The 26,257-nt window shown below is 40.7% G+C and overlaps 1 protein-coding gene across 1 annotated transcript; it reads right to left on the bottom strand.

Moving 5' to 3' along the window:
- Positions 1-8,928: 8,928 nt before the first annotated feature.
- On the bottom strand, positions 8,929-9,630 carry LOC132624069 (uncharacterized). The gene is made up of 2 exons (XM_060338903.1): positions 9,457-9,630; positions 8,929-9,309 (listed from the first exon to the last, which is right to left on the bottom strand). The coding sequence occupies exons 1-2, from the start codon at positions 9,628-9,630 to the stop codon at positions 8,929-8,931; spliced, it is 555 nt and encodes a 184-aa protein (XP_060194886.1).
- Positions 9,631-26,257: the final 16,627 nt, after the last annotated feature.

Here is a 26,257-nt window from a genome sequence, read left to right as displayed (position 1 = left end):
CAAACTTTAAATTTCCCATCCGCCTAAAAACAAGCCCAAGGGTTCGCCGTGCTAAGTCAACCGCGAGTCCACCAAACCAAGACCCACAGGAACATAAAAGCCCACGATATCTAAGACTTTAGAATATCGGATCAAGTGTACTCAAACTTCAATATACGATCTTATGTGCTACTTGTGCTCTAAATATCCATATTTGATATTCTGCCTTTATATTTGATGTGTGGAAACTAACTTTGTTTACCGTTGAGTTATTTTTATCTTATAGAAAGGGTCCGATTAGTGTGATATTGGAAGCTGGAATATTTCACAAGATCCAAAGACGCATTAGCATCCCTCTCTGATAAAGGAAAGGACAAAATGACTATTACTCCTGAGGAAACAAGAAATGAGCTCGCTCTCTGCAACAGGGACACCCAAGACTCGCAAGAGGCTGCATCCCAAGAGGATGTGATCGCGACATTGTTAACTACCATTGCTACTCTCCAGGAGAAGGTAGCCCGAAGAGAGGCGGCCGATGCAGAAAAGAACGCCTCCGCCGAAGGAAAATATGCCCTCCTCCCTTTTCCTTGTTAAGCTCCGCAGTGCCCGGGAATTTTCCCCTCTACCTGCCAGGAACTATGCCCCCGCCACTAAACATCGCCAACCTAAACCATGCTGGCCCCTCTTACTGTACGCCACCACCGGTAAAAAATGCTCAAGTCCCAAGGACCACTCACTCAGTCTCGACATATCGAACCCTTCAGTCGATGTTCTTCAATCAAACAAGCCAAGCACACGCGCCAGTCCCGCCTGCTGGACAAAACACCACTATCCCGTTTAACCATACCACCCCCCAGGTATCCTTCTTCACTCCCACCATGCTAAATGAATCCTCCCTGGGACACAAGGAACTGGATCACTATGAGGAGATGGAAAGGATTTGGAGGGCTAAACAGGACAAGCGAGAGAAAAACATGGAGAGGAAGATGGAGAAGTTGTTAGAAAAGTCCAACAGGTCCACAAGGAAGGCGACAAGCCTAAGATATGACGACCTATGCATGTACCCTGATTTAGGAAGGTGCTATACTCCTGAAGAGCTGGCCCAGAATGCCATGAAGAAAGAGAATGCTCAGAAATGAGCAATAACCGAAGGAGGGGCCGAAGATTTCTGGCGACATATGTAACCCAAAGATTATTCCATTGTTGAGCATTTGAAGAAAACACCGGCGCAAATCTCGGTGTTGCCGCTGTTGGCTAGCTTATCATCTCATAGGCATGCCCTCATGAAGGTATTGGATGACGCATACGTGCCAGCGAGAACGAGTAGTGAAGATTTGGCCGGGATAGTGGCCCATATCATTGGGGAGCATAAGATCTGCTTTTCTAAGGAAGAACTACCCGTCGAAGGGACATCCCACAACAAATCCCTATATATCACCCTGGAATACCATGACAAGGCCATAGGAAGGGTGCTAGTGGACAATGGGTCAGGTCTCAACATCTACCCCGCGACTACCCTGACACAACTTGGCTACGATTTGGGAAAGATCCGCCAGAGCACGACAAACGTCAAAGGATTCGATGGATCCTTAAGTGACTCTTTAGGAGAAGTCGCCCTATAGATCCGATTCGAGCCTGCCTCCTTCACAGCAGAGTTCCAAGTCATGGTGATCACTGCAAATTACAACATGCTCTTGGGAAGGCCCTGGATCCACTCTGCTGGTGCAGTATCGTCAAGCCTTCACCAGGCCATAAAATTCAAATGGCAGGGACAAGAGATCGTAGTAGCGGTTGAGAAGGATACTCAGAAGCATCCTTACAACACCGTCCCCGTGATTGAAGGGAGTCCTCATTTCTCCAACTTCTATAGAGTGGAATACGTGGGGGCCACATGCTGAAGAAGAGATCGGCAGGCCTATACCGGCAGTCTATAAAATGATCGCCTCCACCATGCTGATGAACGATTTTGAAAAGGGAAAGGGCTTAGGAATAACCCTCGGAGGGATAACGGAGCCTGTGCCTATCCCAAAAGAAAACTACCATTTCGGTCTAGGGTATACCCCTAACGAAGATGAGCTCACGAGGGCAATCAGAAGAGAGCCCAGGATGGGGAAACTACTTCTTCCAATCTCGAGTCTGTACTAGGCATTCTCCAAAAAGATGTCGATGCTAAATGAAGAGGAAGCTGATGAAAGTCTTGAATCACTGTTTCAAAAAGAGGGATGCTATGCGGTTGCTGAAGAAAGTTAGGAGACCCCCAACATATGTAGTCTGAGGCCAGAAGAATGCCTGAACAATTGGACATCCATCCCCCTTTTAGCTCCTCGGAAGAGAAACGAGCTTTTCTTGAAATAAAACCTTTTGCTAAAAAACGGTGACATCGGCCGAAGCCCGAAAGATCGCCCCTTTCCTAAAAAAGTATTTTACGGTGTTTTAAAATGAAAATGGCTCGACGTTGTTTCGGACAAGGACCGCAGTTGTAATCAATTACCCTTTTGAATTAATGAAAGCTACGATTCGCACGAGTCACTACTTTCACTGGTTAATAATAGATGTTTCTTTTATAATTAAGTAATAACAACCAATAATAAGCCTAATTTACTTCACCTCGAATTTTCAGTAATAATCATAATAAAACGACAAAAAAGGTCATGACATGTCACGAAACGAGCGAAGAAGGTGACCAGTGCGAGTACGAAGAGTACGCTGAATCAACAATGATGCTGGAAGGGCTAGTAGAAGAGTTAGAAGAATTGGAAGAAAAGAAGAAGCCAAATATGGACGAAACTGAGGTAATTGACATCGGTGATGGAGAAGATGTCAAGGAGACACGAATCAACGCTCATTTGGGATCCCCACAGAGGGAAGAGCTCATAGAATTACTAAAGGAATATGTGGACATTTTTTCTTAGTCGTACGCAGATATGCCAGGGCTGAGCACTGAGATAGTGGCCCATATATTGCCCATCAAGGAGGGTTTTTCCCCAGTCAAACATAGAATGCGAACATTCAAACCAGACATGAGTATCAGGATAAAGGACGAGGAAGAAAAGCAGATCGAGTCAGGAATAGTGGAAGTAACATCCTACCCCACTTGGGTAGCCAACATAGTGCCGGTACCCAAGAAGGACGGAAAGATCCGAATCTGCGTAGACTACCGAGATCTCAACCGGGCCAGTCCAAAGGATAACTTTCCTCTCCCGAACATCCACATCCTGATAGATAACTGTGCCAAGCACGAGCTACAGTCATTTGTATACTGTTTCGCCGGGTACCACCAAATACTCGTGAGCGAGAAAGACGCTGAAAAGACAGCCTTCATCACCTCTTGAGGATTCTATTATTACAGGGTAATGCCGTTCGACCTCAAAAATGCTGGAGCCATATATATGAGAGCCATAACCACCCTATTCCATGACATGATGCATCGAGAGATTGAAGTCTATGCGGACAATATCATCATACAATCAAGGGAAAGCTCGGAGCACACCGCACACTTGTGCAAGTTCTTCGACAGGCTTCGCAAATTCAATATGAAACTGAACCCTGCTAAGTGCGTATTTGGAGTGCCCGCTGGAAAGTTATTGGAATTTATAGTCAGCCGCAGGGGCATTGAACTAGACCCTACCAAAATCAAATCGATTCAAGAATTACCGCCACCCAAAACCAAGAAGGAGGTCATGAGTTTCTTGGGAAGGTTGAACTACATTGGGCGGTTCATAGCTCAGTCCATTGTAATCATGGATCAAATCCTTGAATTGCTCAAGAAATATGCTCTTACGAACTGGATGGAGGAATGCCAAGGGGCATTCAATAAAATCAAGAGATACCTCTCCAATCCCCCCGTTCTGGTGCCGTCCAGGCAAGGGAGTCCTCTCTTACTGTACCTGTCAGTATCAGAGAACGCTTTTGGTTGTATGTTGGCCCAGCATGACAAGGAAGGTAAAAGGAACACGTCATCTACTATCTGAGCAAGAAATTTACATCCTGCAAGGCGCGATACATGCTCGTAGAAAATACCAGTGGCGCTCTGACTTGGATCACTCAGAAGATGAGGCACTACCTATCGGTGTTCACCACCCACCTCATATCCCGAATGGATCCATTGAGATACATTTTTAGGCAACCGATGCCCGTGGAATAGTTGGCTAAATGGTAGATGCTGCTAAGCGAATTCGACATCATATACGTAGCACAAAAGGAAATCAAAAGACAAGCCATGGCCGACCTGCTGGTAGCAAGCCCCGTCGACAACGAGCTGGAGCCTTTACGGACATTCTTCCCAGATAAAAAGGTACTAGCTGTGGAAGAAAAACTAATGGAACCACGCAAGGGATGGAGGCTGTTCTTTGATGGGGCGGTCAATTACAAAGGATCAGGTATCGAAGCGGTGTTGATATCGGAAACAGGACAACACTATCCGATGGTCGCGAAGCTCAACTTTAGGTGTACTAACAACATAAAGGAGTACGAAGCATGGGTCCTCGGCCTCAGAATAGCGTTGGACATTAACATACCAGAGTTGTTGGTAATCAGGGGCTCCGATTTTCTCGTAAATCAAATAAAAGGAAGTTGGGCGACCAAAAATGATAAGATACTCCTGTATGTGAATTTGGTGCAAAGACTATGTGGGAGATTCAAGAACATCAAATTCAGGCATACCCCAAGAGCCCAAAATGAGTTTGCGAACGCGTTAGCTATGATAGCCCCCATAATCCAGCACCTCGAAAGCTCTCACATCGACCCTCTGGAGATCACGATAAGGGAAGAAGCTTTTGGAAGTCTGAAAAAAAAAAGGATTTCCAAGCTTGAAAAAGTTTTAAATTAGTTTTGAAAGGTTTAAGAGATAAAATCTGGAAAAACAAGCTTTATACTTGATATTTCGACTGAAAAGCATTAGTTAATATTTTAGTGCATTTCAGAGCTTTTTAATCTGCTCTTCTGTTAAAAAAATTCATTTTGTGTTTTTTCTTGGCTGAGTTTGGGAGTTGGAGGAGCTCGCAAGTCTATTCTTGATCAAGGTTGTGCCATCAAAAGGTAATTTTATATTTTTATTTATTGCTTTTCCCTTAGTTTTGTACATAATTGCTATTTAGTTGGTTTTGTTTTATATGTTAGTTACATAGTCTAGTCTTTGTATGCTCAGTTGTATAGATTAATTTGTGATAATCAAGTGTTTAAGGTTTGGGATAGGTGGTTTAGAATAATGTAGGATTTCAGTGTTTCATGTTTGGTTGTGAGACTACAGATTTGACAGAATAAGTGTGAAGTCTCTTGAATAATCTTGCTTTCTTTATTGATTAATGGAATAATCTTGCCTAAGTTTGTGATGATCATATGACCCTGCTTCTGTGTGTATTAAGCCTATTACCCCATTTTTGTAAGGACAGTTTGGCTTATTCTATGCCTAAGTAAGAACAATGAATCATGGATCTTCCTTTAGTTATCTATGTTGCTGTTTGGATCCCTGAACATGCTGCTTATCCTCTTTATCTTGGTTGTATTACTTCATGTGTATGATTTCACCAACAATGTCTATGGTATAGCAGCCCTAGTTGGTCTAGGTCGTATGGTTCTTAATCTGGCTTTATCCTGACATTCTTGTGTTGTTTTAATAAGACTTAAGTGTGGAGCTTGTTCTTGCTTTATCCTAGTATTAATGAGGGTTTTATGCTCTTGAATTAGTGTGACATCTCTTGGTTTGAAGTTCTTTCCCAGTTACAAGCATAAATGTACTTATGAGTTAGTTCGGTTTTGCTAGGATCATGACCTATGACTATCTTTGTTTGCTATACTATTGAAAAAAGTTCAGGTCTGCGCAAGGTGCTCCTCCTGAAAGCAGGAGGAATCTGATTATTTCAGTTCTCCCCCCTAGGCTTGTCTGCATTAGTATGTATTTGAAAAAAAAAAATGATTACTGATGCCATATGTGTGCACCCCTGCCCATGTTGGGTGATTTCCTTATGTGTGTGCCACTGCCCATATTGTGTGATTTCCTTCTGTTGACAAGTTTTTTTTTATGAAAAACATGTGTGTGTGTGTGTGTGTGTGTGTGTGTGTGTGTGTGTGTGTGTGTGTGTATTGTGAGGATCTCCTTATCCTTCCTCGAGCCTCAGCCATCCAACATGCTCTTATCCCTTTCCTCCCCCTCATGTCTGTGTGTAGCCAAGGTGTTTGTGTGTTGTCTGTGCCATGCGCTGTGTCCCTTCACCCCTTTTCAATCAATATGCCTCTTGCTCTATGACTAATTCACTCTATCTATGTTTTCCAACATGATATACTTTTCTTTTATTTATTTGAACCCCTTTATGTCGTGACTGATTCTGTGCTCATCAAGGCAGTGTATCCTTGGACTTTCACATGCCTATGCTTTTTTTTTTCTCTAGGTGGCTTATGTGATCTCCCTTCTCCCTGCACATTTCATTTTGCTTGTCATTGTCACACCCCGACTAGGAGTGTGAGAGGCTCCGATCCGTAAGCCGGGAACCACTTGACTTAACAGTTACTTTGAACTTTTTATACCGTAACTCATAGAATACCTGCACGCAGAAAAGGGCCAACATAGAAATATCCGATAGTCCAACACATATACATATGCGAATCGACAAGGTCACCACAATTTCCTGAATATCACAAAGCCCGCAAGGCTAACAGGAAAGTGTCACAGACCAAAACAATGCCAACATGACCATATGCAATACTTACATACCCCACAATGTCTATGAGCCTCTATGAATGTATATATAAACATATATTACATTAACTTAAAAGTACCAAAAGATAGCAAGTCCGGAGTAGTGGCACTTGCCGACACCGCTGAAGCTGGAAGTCCTACTGCGGATTCTCTCCAACAACTCTGTTAGAGCCTGCAGCACGAAATTCACCGTCCCGTGCAATGGGACGTCAGTACGGATAAAAGTAATGAGTATGTAAGGATGGAAGCAAAAACATAAGTAGAACGGAGATATAAAGAAGTAACCTGCCATCTGAGAACGTACAATATGTAATGCATGAATCTTAAAAAAAATCATATGCAAGTAATATATATATATATATATATATATATATATATCTTATAAGTGTCAGTGCTACGGAACGTGCAACCCGATCCATAAATGTTAGTGCCGAGGGACGTGCGACCCGATCCATATATATATATCACCTGTTAGTGCCGAGGAACGTACGGCCCGATCCATAAATATAATATGTTAGTGCCGAGGAACGTACGACCCGATCCATAAATGTAATATGTTATACCCGAGAAACGTACGGCCCGATCCATAAATGTAATATGTTACATACACATGATATAGATAATATGCATGAAAGCTCATATGAAAGCTATAACTTATCAGAGTGACGTAAGGTCGGTAACCTCCGATTTATATCATGGAAATTCATGTCGAATCCAAAGAAATAATTTAACGATGATAAACATGATAATAGACCAAGAATCAATCAAATAACTAAGACATTAAGATTTGAGCTTCATAACATGGGAATGGAGTGATTTTATTATGGAACGTTCATGTTCATGCTCTAGTTGGATTCATGCCAAGGAAAGAGAGAGAAACGAACACCTTACATACCTTATTCACCAAGCTCCCACTCAAGGAATCCTTTACTTCGGTGCTTGCCCTTCACCAAACCTATATATAACGAGAAATACATCTTTAGTCACATTTTCCCATCAACTTATTCGTACTAGTTATCGAAGACTAGTTTGGGTTGCGAAAATTTGTGCAGCATTTCCCCTATAATCTTTACTTCCTCCAAATACCAAATAAACTCCCAAACAATACCAACAACATCAACAACAATATCATCAATATTCTACAAGATAAATATGTGCAATTCCATCCAAAACTTTCTTCAAACCTCAATCCGCAAGCCAACAATACCAACACCATAAACTATGACTCTTATTATCGTAAATATCCTTAAATCAATATTAATAAAGAGAGATTCATACCTTACCTTTACTAGAATAGGAAAATCTTCAATATTTACTTTGAATCCAAGCCACCTCCAACGCAAAACGAATCTATAATCGCGGCTACACGCTATCCGGATACCGATTAATACTCCGTCGCTCAAAATTACTCAAAATACTCACTTTGTGTTATGTATAAGCTCTCATATGCTTGCTGAGCTTTTTCGAATATTTGGGAAATTTTTGGTGGAGAAAAATGGGGGTTTTACCCCTTATATAGTGGATTAGAGTCAGTTGGCACCTACTCCAAAATCCTTTTACGCGTTCGCGTAGAGTTGGCCAGTGCTACTCTGTGCTTTAGTGCCACTCTTTGGCTCGTTCACATAGGGTTAAGCCCTGCATGGCAGTCCGTCTTAAAATGCTCATAATTCTCTATTCCGATGTTGGATAGACACGCGGTTTGTTGCGTTGGAAACTAGACTTCCCGAGCTTCAATTTGGGCTTTTGTTTCCCTTCAAAACTTCTCATATACGAAGATATATCCTTTCCTCAGGTAGGCCCAAAATTGCCCCTCAGACTTTCTCTAAAATTCCGACAAACATAATTCTCTTGATTCACTTACCCTCCAATCCTTCTGTAACTTATTATATGAACTTAAACCCTCATAAACATAAAATAATCGCATCTAATCTCATGTATCCTTGGAGGTAACTCTAATTTCCATACTTAAAACAGCCAACACCTGCGAATTTCAACGTACCAAATTACGAGGTGTAACATCCCCCCCCCCCCCTCCCCCCTTTAAAGACATTGGTCCTTGAATGTTGTAAACTTAAGGGATAATCATACATTTCAAATTTTATGGAACTTTTGTAAAGTATCTTTTGCAATTGGAGCATTGCTAATTTCTTGCTTATCACAATTCCAATTTCTATGTCTTGTAGGATACCGTACTCGACGACAATTAACATGCAGTAATTAGAATAAAATTTCCCATCACATTGATTCTCAAGGGATTAAATATGACTTTTACCTTGCAAATGAATTGCGGATAAAGTAGCATCTTGTAAGGATTCCTCCGGAATAGTGTAATCTGTGGCAGGGAATAAATGGGGATACTTGAACTTCATTTCTGCTTCAGCTTCCCATATTATCTCTTTCCTATCTTTACTCCTCCATAGAACCTTTACTGAAGCCACATCTTTGTTTCTGTGTCTGCGGACTTGTCTATCGATAATAGCAATTGGTTCTTCCTCGTATGTCAGATTTTCTGTAACTTGTATATCATCAACAGGTACGATTCTGGAGGGATATCCAATACATTTCCTCAGCATGGACATATGAAAAACTGGATGAACTGCTTGCAGTTCTAATGACAGCTCCAATTCATAAGCCACCTGGCCTATCTTTCGAACAATCTTATAAGGTCCGATATATCGGGGACTGAGCTTACCTTTCTTACCAAATCGCATCACACCCTTCATAGGTGATATTTTCAGAAACACCTAATCACCTACCTGAAACTCCAATTCTCGTCATCATACATCTGCATAAAATTTCTGACGACTCTGAACTGTGCGTAACCATTCCTGAATAAGGTCTACCTTTTCAATAGCCTGATAAAGAAGGTGTGGCCCGAATAAGTTTGCTTCTCTGACTTCAAACCATCCGGCAGGAGACCTGCACTTCCTGCCATATAAAGCCTCATACAGAGCCATTTTGATACTGGCGTGATAGTTATTGTTATAAGCAAACTCTATCAGAGGCAAATGATCATCCCAACTTCCTTGGAAATCCAATACACAGGCTCGCAACATATCTTCCAAAGTCTAAATTGTCCCCTCAGCTTGCCCTTCTGACTGCAGATGGAATGCCGTACTAAGATTTACTCCAGTCCCAAGGATTTCCTGAAAAGATTTCCAAAACTTTATCGTAAACTGAGCGCCTCTGTCCGAAATAATTGACATCGGAATGCTATGAAGACGCACAATCTCCTTAAGATATAACTTAGCATAGTCTTCAACAGCATAGGTAGTTCTTACTGGCAAGAAATAGGCTGATTTAGTTAACCTATCAACGATCACCCAAATAGAATTCAAGAACGGGGCAATCCCGTGATAAAATCGATATTAATCACTTCCCACTTCCACGCTGGGATCTCCATTTCTTTTAATAAGCCACTGGGTTTCTGATGTTTGATCTTTACCTGTTGGCAAGTAGGGCATTGAGCTACGAAGTTACCAATATCTTTCTTCATAACATCCCACCAATAAAAGCCCTTGAGGTCATGATACATCTTGGTGGATCCGGATGAATTGAATACCGGGAGTAATGAAATTCTGACATGATCCTAGCTTGAAGCCCGGTTATATTTGGAACGCACAAACGACCTCAATATTTGAGAATCCCATTTGAATCCAGTTCAAAGGCTGAAATTCGATTTTGTTGCACTCCTTCCTTAATTCTAGCTAAAACTGGATCTTCATTCGGCTGAGCCTTTACATCCGAGGCAAGAGTCGATTGGGATATATTCAGTAAGATAATCCCAGTGTCTTCTGAATCCAGCAGGCGAACTCCCAAATTTTCCAAGCGATAAAGCTCTCTAGTCATTTCCCACTTTTCCGCTGGCACATATAATAGGCTACCCATTGACTTGTGACTTAGAGCATCAGCAACAATATTAGCTTTGCCAGGGTAATATAAAATCTCAGCATTGTAATCCTTTAGCAATTCGAGCCACTTTCGTTGTCTCAAATTCAGTTCCTTTTGCTTGAATATATATTGAAGGCTTTTATCATCTGTATAGATATCAACATGGACTCCATATAAGTAATGCCGCCATATCTTCAGAGCGTGAATCACAGCGGCCAATTCCAGATCGTAGGTTGGATAATTTTACTCATGTTTCCATAACTGTCGAGAGGCATAAGAGATCACCTTACCATTTTGCATCAGTACACACCCCAAGCCTGTACATGACGCATCACAGTATACAGTGTAACCCTCGATGCCTTCTGGAAGGGTAAGAACCGGATCGGATGTCAACTTATCTTTCAATTTCTGGAAACTCCGCTCGTACGTTTCTGACCATTGAAACTTGGCCCCCTTCTGAGTTAGTTTTGTAAGAGGAACTGCAATGGAAGAAAATCCTTCTACAAATCTTCGATAATACCCAGCAAGACCCAAGAAACTTCAGACTTCTGAAGCGGTTGTTGGTCGGGGCCAATTCTTAACGACCTCGATATTCCGATCACCCACTTTAATACCTTCATCTGACACAATATGGCCTAGAAAAGCTACTGAAGTTAGCCAAAATTCGCATTTGGAAAATTTGGGATACAGTCTTTGATCTCGCAATGTTTGCAACACCTTTCGGAGGTGATCAGCATGTTCCATCTCCGAACGAGAATATACCAAGATATTGTCAATGAACACTATAACAAAAACATCCAAGAAGGGTCGGAATACTGTGTTCATTAATGTCATAAATGCCGCAGGAGCATTGGTCAATCCAAAAGACATAACTAAGAATTCAAAATGCCCATATCTCGTTCGGAAAGCTGTCTTTGGAATGTCTTCCCCTTTTATACGTAATTGATGATACCCTGACCTTAGGTCAATCTTCGAGAAGCATTTGGCGCCATGTAGCTGGTCAAACAAATCATCAATTCTAGGCAATGGATATTTGTTCTTAATAGTGTCACACCCCGACTTTACTAAGGTGTGATGGGCACCCGACCCCATATTCGGAGCCGAGCGAACCCATTGACTCTTATTACACATATAATCTTTTGAACCAATTAAGAAATAAATACATAGTAAGCTCTCCAATCCTTTTTTTTCTTTTCATAAGTAAAGTCTATCATCATGTGGGACCCGTGACATGAAACATAATAACATATCGACTGGCGAAGCCGTCTACAAAGCTGACACTCTATACCCACGACTCTGTCTGCAAAGTCTCTAACCTCGAACATAGCGTCACAGTACACACACTCTGACTTGGCAGCACTCCAGGACAAGTGGAGCCTACCAACTCCGCTGGAACATCTTCTATGCTAACTTCGCATCCTTTAGGTGTACTTGCGAAGCATGAACGCAGCCCCCGAAAAAGAGGGTTCAGTACGAGCAATGTACTGAGTATGTAAGGCAAGAATAGTAACATAGTAAGAAATATGCGTATGAATAATAACTGCGTGGAAACATAAAACATGTCATAGAATAAAAGAGTAACCTGTACATATGAGTGCCGCTGAGGGCGGATACCATGCATACTTATCTGGTCATGTCATATCATATCTTATCATATCATCTCATGTCGTATCATATCGTATCATATCATGTCATGTCATGTCGTGTCATAGCATATCATGTCATAGCATGTCATGTCATCTCATGTCGTGTCATATCATATCATGTCATATCATGTCGTGTCATATCATATCATGTCATAGCATAGCACCGAACAATGTCGGCTCGCCCACATAGCGCCGAAATACGTCGGCTCGCCCATATATCCCGCGTCCGGGCATCCCGCATCCGGGATGATAACGCCAGCTAACCAGGTGGCAATGAAACATGTTTCCCTTCCCATTCCCCATGTATCCCTTTCCCCCACCCCATGTGCATATACATATCTTATATTTATATGTCATGTAAGCATGAGGAGAGCCCAAAGAAAATCATGTATCCATCGGAGTGACGTATGGTCGGTGACCTCCGATTACCTTATGGAATAACCGTGGTCGCTTTGTCTCACCTTGAAGGAACGAGTATTTTGAGGCGAAACTATCAACGAAGAATAGCGTTGAAAGAAACATAGAAGGAAGTCATGGATGTCATAGAAGTCAATTCATCTGCTATGGAATCTTTAGAAGATAGTGTCATAACCAAGAAATAGGATTAAAGATCGAGAACTAGTTTGATACTTTCATACTCATATTGAATCCTTAGCTCAAGACTCTTAGTCATGGAATCATTCTTGTCATAGGCATATTCTCTTTCTTATCATCATCGTTATCATTATCATCATAGAAGTATCCCCGTTAGCATAGTTACAGTACTTGTCATTTGATGAACGGAATAAGGATCAAAAGTTTCCTTTGGATTCTACTTCAAGATAAGTCAAACAGAACAATAAGGAAAATCTGGGAACAATGGGCCCCCCTCGGATCAAATGAGGCGGTGTACCAAATTTACGTACATTACATTTCATGATGTCACTTGTGAGGGTTTCAAGGTAGTCGGGTCCTATTATGCAAGTTCCAGATGTTTAGGTGGTTTTTCCAACATTTCACACAATTTCTAGTTCAATTCTACTGAATGAAAAAGGGGTAACTTTAGGTGCGGATTCCGGAGAATAGAGTTTTCCCCGAGGCTCGTATCCAACCTAGTATGCCTAAGACATGCCAAAGAAGGAAGAGTAAAGCCTTACATACCTTTTTCCGCTTCTTACGCTCCTCCAAATTCAAGTCCCAAATTCTCCAAAATCTACATTTAGTCACATTTACCAAATATTAATTAGGGCATTTAGAAGTTGAATCTTAAAGTAACACATTGTCTACCGAAATTTCGGCAGCATTTCCCCTGTAAATACACCGTCCCCAAGAATCTATCTTGGCCAATTTCAATCAACAACAATCCGGGAATTCAACCCGGCCAAACTATTATCAACAATACCAACAAGTATTCTAGCAACACTTCAATATTCAATTCAATTTAATTCAACGTACTACTCCATCCAACTCCAATAAAAACAATAACAACACATTTCCTTTTCTTTCAAATTCATGAACTACACAATAGCAACATCCTATTAACAACACCACATTAACAACATTACCTTCCATGCACGCAAGAACATTATATTCAATTTACATAAACTTCTAAAACAAGTTTCCAACAATTACCACTTAAACTAAAATTATTAAGCTTCCATTTTCTACGATAGATTTCACTACAACAACAACCAACATACTACATAAAATGGATTCATCACTTCAATACCATACAACACATTTTCGGCCAAACATGGCATGTACTCGGCCACAACACTACATACACATTTCCATGCATTTTCATCCATTTCTATATATTACAATAACACCCAATATGCTTCATAAAATTAGTCCATCTTTCCTATACAACAAGGCATATCCACGGCCAGCACCAAACATATACACGGCCACTTACAACATCATTTTTTTTTCAAGAATTTCATTCATTCCCACATACTCTAACATGCATAAATCATCCATACATATGTAAAAGAAGAGTGAGTCTCACCTTTTTCACTTAATTCTCCAACTTGGCTAGGGCTTGAGATTGCAAGAATAAATAGCTTTCTTGTTCCAACAATCACTCCATGTTAATTAGGGCCTTCAACTTGCTTTGAATACTAGAAGGAAATAATTTTTCTTGATCAATTCCCATGGGGTAAATTTTTGGAGCTATGGCCGAAATGGCCTTTAAGTTTTTGCTCTTGGAATTTCTTGAATTTTCATGACAATTTGGTCTTGCTTGGTGAGCTCTTTCATGTATATATAATTCCCATAGTCATGTGAGGGGCACATGCCCTCTCTAGAAATTTCTCTAGGAAAGATGACTTATTTTGTCATCTCTTTCTTTTTTTTTTCTCTAGAAGTTTCCTCCATTTTCTTGAAATTTTCTTAAATAAAAAGATGACCACTTAACTTATCTCATAAGCTTTGTCCATATGTCTTATTATTATTTTGTCCACCATTTACCTATATATACACTTAATCCCCTCGACTTTCCTCAATATTACCATTTACCGTTTTGCAATTTCTCCTTTTTACCCTTAACCTTTCTCAATTTTTTTTCGTCCAATAATATTCATAACCAACTTATGCACTAAAATAATTTTGAAAATGGTGTCGCCCTTAACTTTCCACGACGATTTTGAAATATCCAAACATACAAAATACGGGCTATAACATCCTCCCCCCCTTTAGAACATTCGTCCTCGAATGTTCAACTGACCTTGTGGGGTCTTGTATCACTTCGGGAGGGGGGGGGGGGTTCCTTTATAGTTGCCCTTTTCTCCATGTCCATTCCATATCTGTTATCCTACTTTCCTTACTATCAAACTCCTGGATCCTTACATGAGTCCTCATTCCATGTCATGAGTTTCTTTTATAGCTGCTCTTTCCATCATGCCCGTTCCTTATCCTTTACCTTATTTTCCTTATAATCGAACTCCTTGACTTTTCATGAGTCACTGCTCCATGTCATAGGTTTTTATAACTCACTGTGTCACCTCATTATCCTTGTTCTTTCCGGGTCCTTCCTTTTCTATTAGTGTCTCGTCACCGCACCTTAACGGAAGCCATGTCTTAGTACAAAATCCTTACTTAACGATTCAATGTAGCCGTAGGCTATTTCTTTATCCTCAGGTCTATCTCTTAGTATACTCATTGGTATTTCGCTTCTACTCTTCTCCCAAGTATTCTTGCAACACGCCGACATATTTTAAACTCTGATTCCAAGCTAATAGATTTCCTTTTCTGACACTTGATAGTGTTGCAATTCCTTTTTAGGTCTAATATAATATGGTTTCCCCCCCCCCCCCCCTTTAGGGGGCTCCTTATATGCTAATCGTCTTCGAGTACCTTCCTTCTCTTGTTATTTCTTCATATGGGTTCTAAAACTCGTGAACTATTCCTTTGGCCCTACTTATTGGAATCGGTCCTCAGACTCCACATTTTTCCCTTTTGATCTATATTGCCACACTCTATCCCTTCTCACACCTATCTTTTAAATTTTTGGCCCAAGTAGTCTCGTGTCTTGTCGATAGCTGCTCTCGGGGTTTCCCCTTACTAGATTTTCCTACTTTTCTTTCACTGCGATTTCTTATCGTTCACCCTTCCGTGCCCTTTGGTCTCCTTATGTTCCATTAGCTCACTCTTTTTCCTTTCCAACCATTAATGTATTAGATTCTCCAGTCTTAAACTGTCGCAGAGGCACTAACAGCTTACCTTATAGCACCAGTACCATTTACTTTCACTATCACTCGGGCTTCGATTCCTTTGTTTGATTAATGCCCTCCTTGCCATAGTGCCGGTTACTGGAACTCTGAGATTCACCTGTACAATCATTTTAGAATATCCTACATCTTCACATTTATATGTATATAATTACTATCAGCTAACCCACAAAGTACGTCCAAATGCTGTTCAAGCCTATCCTAATTCCCGAGCTGTGATGCACTTTCTGTCTCTTCACCACTCTAATTTGTCTCGTCCTACGCGCCTCCTTATGGTCTCTAACCATCCTATACACTCTATTTTTCCTTAGACTATCCTAGCTTTTCATTTGTCTATTATGTCTCAATCTATAGAGTTTCTTGCCAACTTCCCAGGGGGTCACCCCTCATGGAATTTCTCCCACCTGAGCACGCTTAACCCAAAAACTTCACTGGAATTCGATGTCTTAATGCTGATATTTTTGCGTCCGCTTCCTTACATGACCTTTATTACATGTTCTGGGGCAAGTCGAAGTCTTACAGGTCCCGAGACATTTTCGTAACACGCCCTTCCTTTTACAATTACAATTTTACCCTTTTTGATTCCCAATGTTCACCTTTCACCTGTGTGTATGGCTACCTCCTATCCTGGACTTCCAGATTCCCGATAGTAGTGATCGCACCTTCATCGCCACGCCAGACCCATAGGTCCTCTAGAACAACACATCCTATTTATTATCTGTCTGCGGCATTTCCTTCCCATGTTTTCTTCTGTTAAGCGTATCCATTCTAGTAAAATCTCCTCTACCATTCCTACTATTCAAGATCTGTGCATAGCAAATATCTACAATACCTCACAGAACATACGGTTATATGACATATTCCAGTCATCCTGAACTCCCAGTTCCGAGTAACAAAACAAATATCCCGACTTACCTTTGTGGCTTGCGATGTCATCACTCACTTTCTTCCGTCGATACTAGGCGTCTTGCGGAATTCACGATTAGTATAAGAAATCTTATTTCCTATGACTTGGCTCTATCGCACGATCTGATGACAAAAAGAAGGTCAACAATCCCTAGATGCCCCCCAGCCTCTTGTTTATAAATGTGGTCGGCTTCACATCCATAAACAGGACTCTACTGGACACGACTTTGCAGACAACCCTTAGACCGACCCGCTCTGATAACACTTTGTCACACCCCGACTTTACTAAGGTGTGATGGGCACCCGACCCCATATTCGGAGCCGAGCGAACCCGCTGACTCTTATTACACATATAATCTTTTGAACCAATTAAGAAATAAATACATAGTAAGCTCTCCAATCCTTTTTTTTTCTTTTCATAAGTAAAGTCTATCATCATGTGGGACCCGTGACATGAAACATAATAACATATCGACTGCCGAAGCCGTCTACAAAGCTGACACTCTATACCCACGACTCTGTCTGCAAAGTCTCTAACCTCGAACATAGCGTCATAGTACGCACACTCTGACTTGGCAGCACTCCAGGACAAGTGGAGCCTACCAACTCCGCTGGAACATCTTCTATGCTAACTTCACATCCTTTAGGTGTACCTGCGCGGCATGAACGCAGCCCCCGAAGAAGAGGGGTCAGTACGAGCAATGTACTGAGTATGTAAGGCAAGAATAGTAACATAGTAAGAAATATTCGTATGAATAATAACTGCGTGGAAACATAAAACATGTCATAGAATAAAAGAGTAACCTGTACATATGAGTGCCGCTGAGGGCGGATACCATGCATACTTATCTGGTCATGTCATATCATATCTTATCATATCATCTCATGTCGTATCATATCATATCATATCATGTCATGTCATGTCGTGTCATAGCATATCATGTCATAGCATGTCATGTCATCTCATGTCATGTCATATCATATCATGTCATAGCATGTCATGTCATATCATGTCGTGTCATAGCATATCATGTCATAGCATGTCATGTCATCTCATGTCATGTCATATCATATCATGTCATAGCATGTCATGTCATATCATGTCGTGTCATATCATATCATGTCATAGCATAGCACCGAACAATGTTGGCTCGCCCACATAGCGTCGAAATACGTCGGCTCGCCCATATATCCCGCGTCCGGGCATTCCGCATCCGGGATGATAACGCCAGCTAACCAGGTGGCAATGAAACATGTTTCCCTTCCCATTCCCCATGTATCCCTTTCCCCCACCCCATGTGCATATACATATCTTATATTTATATGTCATGTAAGCATGAGGATAGCCCAAAGAAAATCATGTATCCATCGGAGTGACGTAAGGTCGGTGACCTCCGATTACCTTATGGAATAACCGTGGTCGCTTTGTCTCACCTTGAAGGAACGAGTATTTTGAGGCGAAACTATCAACGAAGAATAGCGTTGAAATAAACATAGAAGGAAGTCATGGATGTCATAGAAGTCAATTCATCTGCTTTGGAATCTTTAGAAGATAGTGTCATAACCAAGAAATAGGATTAAAGATCGAGAACTAGTTTGATACTTTCATACTCATATTGAATCCTTAGCTCAAGACTCTTAGTCATGGAATCATTCTTGTCATAGGCATATTCTCTTTCTTAACATCATCGTTATCATTATCATCATAGAAGTATCCCCGTTAGCATAGTTACAGTACTTGTCATTTGATGAACGGAATAAGGATCAAAAGTTTCCTTTGGATTCTACTTCAAGATAAGTCAAACAGAACAATAAGGAAAATCTGGGAACAATGGGCCCCCCTCGGATCAAATGAGGCGGTGTACCAAATTTACGTACATTACATTTCATGACGTCACTTGTGAGGGTTTCAAGGTAGTCGGGTCCTATTATGCAAGTTCCAGATGTTTAGGAGGTTTTTCCAACATTTCACACAATTTCTAGTTCAATTCTACTGGATGAAAAAGGGGTAACTTTAGGTGCGGATTCCGGAGAATAGAGTTTTCCCCGAGGCTCGTATCCAACCTAGTATGCCTAAGATATGCCAAAGAAGGAAGAGTAAAGCCTTACATACCTTTTTCCGCTTCTTACGCTCCTCCAAATTCAAGTCCCAAATTCTCCAAAATCTACATTTAGTCACATTTACCAAATATTAATTAGGGCATTTAGAAGTTGAATCTTAAAGCAACACATTGTCTACCGAAATTTCGGCAGCATTTCCCCTGTAAATACACCGTCCCCAAGAATCTATCTTGGCCAATTTCAATCAACAACAATCCGGGAATTCAACCCGGCCAAACTATTATCAACAATACCAACAAGTATTCTAGCAACACTTCAATATTCAATTCAATTCAATTCAACGTACTACTCCATCCAACACCTTCCAACTCCAATAAAAACAATAACAACACATTTCCTTTTCTTTCAAATTCATGAACTACACAATAGCAACATCCTATTAACAACACCACATTAACAACATTACCTTCCATGCACGCAAGAACATTATATTCAATTTACATAAACTTCTAAAACAAGTTTCCAACAATTACCACTTAAACTAAAATTATTAAGCTTCCATTTTCTACGATAGATTTCACTACAACAACAACCAACATACTACATAAAATGGATTCATCACTTCAATACCATACAACACATTTTCGGCCAAACATGGCATGTACTCGGCCACAACACTACATACACATTTCCATGCATTTTCATCCATTTCTATATATTACAACAACACCCAATATGATTCATAAAAGTAGTCCATCTTTCCTATACAACAAGGCATATCCACGGCCAACACCAAACATATACACGGCCACTTACAACATCATTCTTTTTTCAAGAATTTCATTCATTCCCACATACTCTAACATGCATAAATCATCCATACATATGTAAAAGAAGAGTGAGTCTCACCTTTTTCACTTAATTCTCCAACTTGGCTAGGGCTTGAGATTGCAAGAATAAATAGCTTTCTTGTTCCAACAATCACTCCATGTTAATTAGGGCCTTCAACTTGCTTTGAATACTAGAAGGAAATAATTTTTCTTGATCAATTCCCATGGGGTAAATTTTTGGAGCTATGGCCGAAATGGCCTTTAAGTTTTTGCTCTTGGAAGTTCTTGAATTTTCATGACAATTTGGTCTTGCTTGGTGAGCCCTTTCATGTGTATATAATTCCCATAGTCATGTGAGGGGCACATGCCCTCTCTAGAAATTTCTCTATTAAAGATGACTTATTTTGTCATCTCTTTTTTTTTTCTCTAGAATTTTCCTCCATTTTCTTGAAATTTTCTTAAATAAAAAGATGACCACTTAACTTATCTCATAAGCTTTGTCCATATTTCTTATTATTATTTTGTCCACCATTTACCTATATATACACTTAAGCCCCTCGACTTTCCTCAATATTACCATTTACCTTTTTGCAATTTCTCCTTTTTACCCTTAACCTTTCTCGATTTTTTTTCGTCCAATAATATTCATAAATAATATTCATAACCAACTTATGCACTAAAATAATTTTGAAAATTGTCTCGCCCTTAACTTTCCACGACGACTTTGAAATATCCAAACATACAAAATACGGGATATAACAGATAGTTACCTTATTTAATTGCCGGTAGTCAATACACATTCTTAGTGAGCCATCCTTCTTGTGTACAAATAGTACTGGTGCTCCCGATGGAGACGTGCTGGGCCTAATGAAGCCCTTATCCAGGAAGTCTTGCAATTACCTTTAATTCCTGCAATTCAGCAAGGGACATGCGATAGGGTGGAATAGAGATTGGTTGAGTGTCCGGATATACATCAATAGCAAATTCAATTTTCCTTTGGGGAGGGAGACCTGGTAATTCATCGGGGAATACATTCTGAAATTCATTAACTACAGGAACGGATTGCAAAGTTGGCGGTTCGGCTTCAGTGCTCTTAACTTGAACCAAATGATAAATATAGCCTTTGAAAATCATTTTCCGTGCCTTAAGGTAGGAAATAAACCTACCATTTGGAGCTGGAGTATTGCCCTTCCATTTGAAAACTGGCTCACCCGAAAATTAAAATTTCACAGTTTTGGACCAACATTCAACAATGGCATAGAAAGAGGCTAGCCAGTCCATACCCATAATAGCATCGAAATCCACCATTTCTAATCTCACTAAATCGGCAAAAGTCTCACAGCCACATATTGTAACCACACACTTACGATAAACCTGTCTCGCAACAACGGGCTCCCCGACTGGAGTAGAAACTAAAAAAGGCTTGGGCAATGATTCGGGCTTAATACCAAACTTATCAGCAATATAAGGAGTGATATAAGATAGTGTGGAACCTGGGTCAATCAACGCATAAACATCATAGGAACAGATGGATAAAATACCTGTCACAATATCTGGGGACGACTCAAGATCCTGCCACCCTGTAAGTGCATAAATACAATTTTGGCTGCTGCCAGAACCTGACACCTGACCTCTTCCCCTACCTCTGCCGGCTGGAACTGAAGAAACCTGCCCAAGAAGGCGAACAAAAGATGAAAAGCCTGCGATTAGACCTGTAGGTTGTGCCGGACCACTTCTGCCGCGAGTTGGACAGTCCCGTATAACATGACCAGGCTGTCTATAAGAATAACACACCCCAATACCCTGGCGGCACTGGCCAAAGTGTCCCTAACCGCACCGATCACAACGGAGTAGTGGGGGCCTTGCCTGGCTCGATTCTCCCCTATAAGAAGGAACTGACACTTTCGAACTCTGACCCAGTCCAGAATAAGTGGATCGATCATAACGCTGCCTCGGAAATCAAGAGGGGGCACTAACTGCTGAAGGAGTTGTTCTTCTATAGCAATAGGGCCTATAACCTTCCTGATAAGCGCCAGAGTAACTTATGGATCTGGCCCGCTTATAACGGCCATTATTCGGGTCATGCTCAGTCCGCTGTTAAGGTTAAAGGTCATCCAAATTATGAGCATACGCCTGAATACGAGCAATATCCATGCCACCTTGTAAAGAAGCCTTCATACAATCCATAATCAAGTGAGGCCCAAGTCCAGTCACGAAACGGTGTACCCTATCTTCCATGTCAGCCACCATTGTTGGAGCATATCTAGCCAAAGATTTAAACTTCAAACTATATTCCCGGACGCTCATATTATTTTGGCGACGTAATAGAAACTCATCAGCCCTAGCCCGGCGAACCTCAGCGGGCAGATAATGATCTAGAAAGGCCCTGATAAATTCGGACCATACTGCTGAGGTGCATTCTGCCCTCTCGACTATTGCCAGGACTCATACTATACTTCGGTCACATCCTACAGTCTATAAGAAGCTAGCTCTATTGATTCTGTATCTGAAGCATGCATTACCCTCAAAGCGCGGCCCATTCGATCTAGAAAGTTCTGAGAATAATCCTTAGGGTTTGTCCCTATGAAAATAGGAGGGTCCAAAGTAAGAAACTCATGCATGCGGGAACTAACAGCCCTGTTCGGAAGGCCAGCCTGCCGATGAGTCTGTGAAGCCACCAATCTGGTCAATAAGTGGACTACATCTCGCAAGTCCTGATCTGGATTAGCAGGGGGAGGGGCTGGTGGCTGAGGAGCCGGAGGGTCTGTAGCTCTATCATGCTCTTCAGCAATTGATGGACTAGAGGTAGTATGCAAGGGAGTAGCGCTCTGAGCCTCTCCATGTGTTATATCCCGTATTTTGCATATTCGGATAATTCAAGATAATTGTGGTAAGTTAGGGGCAAGGCTATATTTTTGACCTTGTTTAGCACACAAGATGTTCATGAAAGTTTTGATGTGAAAATATTAAGAAAGGCTAGGGGCAAAAAGGGAAATTCGCAAGAAGGTTCATGGAAATATGGAGGAAGGCTAAGGGCAAATTTGGAATTAGGAAAATTATTTTTCATGAATTCCAAAACAAAAAAAAAGTCTTGAATAAAAATGGCCAAGTGGGCCGTCCAAATTGGGGTGGGCTTGACCCAAACAAATGAATTGAACATGGGTATATTAGAAGACTTAATGGTCATAATTTTCATCTTTCCCCTTAGAAAATGCAAAAACCTTGGAGAGGAAACGAAAGAAGGTCATTTCGGCCATGGCTTACCAAACAAGCCTTGGAGAAATCTTGATAAAAAAAAAATATTTTCTTCTAGCTTTTCTACTAATTGGAAGGTCCTCTTTAACATAGAGTAATTGTTGGAGTGAGCAAAGTACTTGTTGTGCAAGTTGTGGACTCTAGCCGAGAAAGAAGAGATAAATGGAGAAAGGTGTGTATTCAATCCTCTTTCTCATGTGTTATGAATGATTTGTGAGTATTGTAGCATGTAGAAACGGATGAAATTCATGAAACATGCATGTGGAGGTTGTGGCCGAATGGGGTATGTTGCTAAGATAAGATGAATTGATTTTTATTTAGAAGTTTGATTGTTGTGTTATGGATGATTTATGCATGTTGTAGTATGTGGAATTGGATGAAATTTATGAAATATGTGGGTGTGTGGTTGAGGCCGTATAGGGGCTGCCCTAGTTGGGTATGTTGAGATGATTTTACTTAGTATTTTGGTTGTTGTTGTTATGGATTATGCAATATAGAATGAAGGTTTGGTGGCTTGAAATGAATTTGTAATTGTTGTGGGATTGTTGAAGAAGTTAAGGTGACATTAGTATGATTCCTTATGCTTGTATGAATGATATTGTTAATATATAGATTGTTGGTGTAGTTTATGAATTTGGAAGGAAAGAAAATATGTTGTCATCGTTCTTGTTAAATTTGGAAGGTTTCGGGTGAAGTGGTATGTTGATTGAATTATTTGAAGTGTTCTTGAATCATGTTAGAATATGTTTTGAAATAATCGTTGAAGTTCGAGATATGATTGTTGGTATCGTTGTTGATAATTTGACCGAGTTGAATTCTCGGATTTGTTATTGATAAAGTGGCCGAGTTGGATTCTCGGGGATGGTGTATTTACAGGGGAAATGCTGCCGAAATTTCGGCAGATTATAAATGAATCTATTTGAAAGACTAAGACAAGTGTGTGATGATGTGTTTAATGATTGTTTAATTCTCTTGAATGTAGACTAGAAAGTTTGGATGAATAAGCGTTGCTAATTGGACGTGGGACAGGTATGTAAAGCCTAACCTTTCTTTCTTTTGGCATGTCCCAGCGCTGAGTAAGTTATGATACGTATCTTGGGGTAATTCCATTCTTGATTCCGAGCATGTTAATGATTCATATTCACTTCTTGAAGATGAGTACCCTTAGTATAGTCGAGCTTATTGCACGATTGAATAACAAGCAAAGCATAAAGAGTTCTTGTTTTCTTTTAAAAGAGTTCTGTAAGTCGTAATGTCCCTAACTTTCGTGGATGGTCTCAGATTGTCTTGGGAATGTACGTAGAGGTTTCTACAATGAATAACATTCCTAACATGATTGTTGCGTTGATTTTCCAAAAACAGCTTCTGAAACGTTCGTAGAAGGTTCTGTACTTCAAACGTTTATAACTTTCTTATACTAAGTCGGATTGACCTGAAACGTGTTTATGATCTGTGACAAGTACGAAACGTAACGATACCTATAATGAGTCCATTCCTAGATGTAAGATATCCTGAGTTCTTCGACCTCTTAAGCCCGAAGGGGGCATTCTTAAGTTGTGCGATTTCATAATGTTGCCTAAGTCCCGAAGGGGACATTCATAAAGTCTTTCTTTTACCTATGCATTTTACATCTAAGTTGTGAGTCTCGAAGGAGACAAATAAGAAGGGTTTGATTTCATACATGATATCCATAATAGTTCTTTTTTTAAAATGATTTCATGACGCGACTGAGCGTGCTGTACAACATACGGCCTCAGTTTACGTTATGCCAATTGAGTTGTGCATATGGTTCCACTAATAATTTGGAGGAAATTAATTTTATACTAAAGGAAACATAAAGTTAGATTTTCAAAACCACTCCGAACGGGGTGTGAGATTTTATTATTTAAACTTCCAAAAACCACTCCGAACGGGGTGTGAGATTTTATTATTTAAACTTCCAAAAACCACTCTGAATGGGGTGCGAGATTTTACTATTTAGATTTTCAAAACCCCTCCGAAGGGGGTGCGATGGCCTCAGCTTATGCCTGAGTGTGCGATGGCCTCAGCTTAGGTCTGAGCGTGCTATGGCCTCAGCTGATCACTGAGTGTGCTATGGCCTCAGCTTACGCCTGAGTGTGCTATGGCCTCAGCTTTTGTCTGAGTGTGCTATTTTCAAAACCACTCCGAAAGGGGTGCGAGGTTTTACTACTTCATTTCATTTACGACTTATGTTTACTTTACACATTATCATTATTATTATGCCCGAAGGGGCCATTATCATTATTATTATGCCCGAAGGGGCCATTATCATTATTATTAAGCCGGAAGCGGTTGCCCGAAGGGGCCATCATTATTACTGAGCCGGAAGCGGCTGCCCGAAGGGGCCATCATTATGTTATTATGCCGGACGTGGCATGCCCGAAGGGGCCATCATCATTATTATGCCGGAAGCGGCCGTCCGAAGGGACTATTATGTTACTATGCCGGAAGCGGCTATCCGAAAGGACTATTGTAATACTATATTTGTATTGTGCATTCTAAAACTTGTGTATGCCGTATTTATATTGTGTATGCTAGAATTTGGGTAAGGTACCATGTGGCACGGTTCAAAATGTTGTTCGAGGTATTCCCGGGTTGCTCCTAAACTTGTTTACTGTTGCGCCTTTCCTTGCTTATAATTCAGTAATGCTTTACATATTCAGTACATATTCCGTACTGACCACCTTTCTTCGGGGGCTGCGTTTCATGCTGCGAAGGTGCATACAGATGAGTAGAAGATATTGCTAGAAGATGTTCTAGCTAAATTGGTGAGCTCCATTTCCTTCCGGAGTGTTGCCGAGTCTGAGTATTCATGATTATGGTATTTCATCTATATTAGAGACTTTGCAGACAGCGTCCTGTGGTACGTTTGTCGAGATGTCGACAAAGTGATGTCAGCTGAACCCTTTGTGTATGTCAAAAGAGCCTGTATTTTAGATGATTTCAGTTGGGTCAAAGTACGTAGTTGATTGAAGTTTTCATGATCTGTATAAAGATAATGACCTCTATTTGGAAAAGTTTCATGTTTTTAAATTTTTTTGAAATGACAGGTTTTGGTAAAGCGAATGTTTAAGGGTTCGCTCGACTCTGAAGAGAGTCGGGTGCCCATCACACCCTATCAAGATGAGGGTGTGACACCATGCCCTAACTCGGCTGGGGATACTCGGCTCGGGCCTTTCCCTGCCCCGTCCCGTATTTTTCTAGCCTTCTTCTTTCTCTGAGGCATCGCTGAAATTTAAACAGGAAAAGATTAGATAATGTCATCTT

Source organism: Lycium barbarum, chromosome 12 (genome assembly GCF_019175385.1).
Source record: "Lycium barbarum isolate Lr01 chromosome 12, ASM1917538v2, whole genome shotgun sequence".
Lineage (NCBI taxonomy): Eukaryota > Viridiplantae > Streptophyta > Magnoliopsida > Solanales > Solanaceae > Lycium > Lycium barbarum.
Note: the sequence above shows the minus strand (reverse complement) of the source record. Positions and strands in the feature narration are given on the sequence as shown.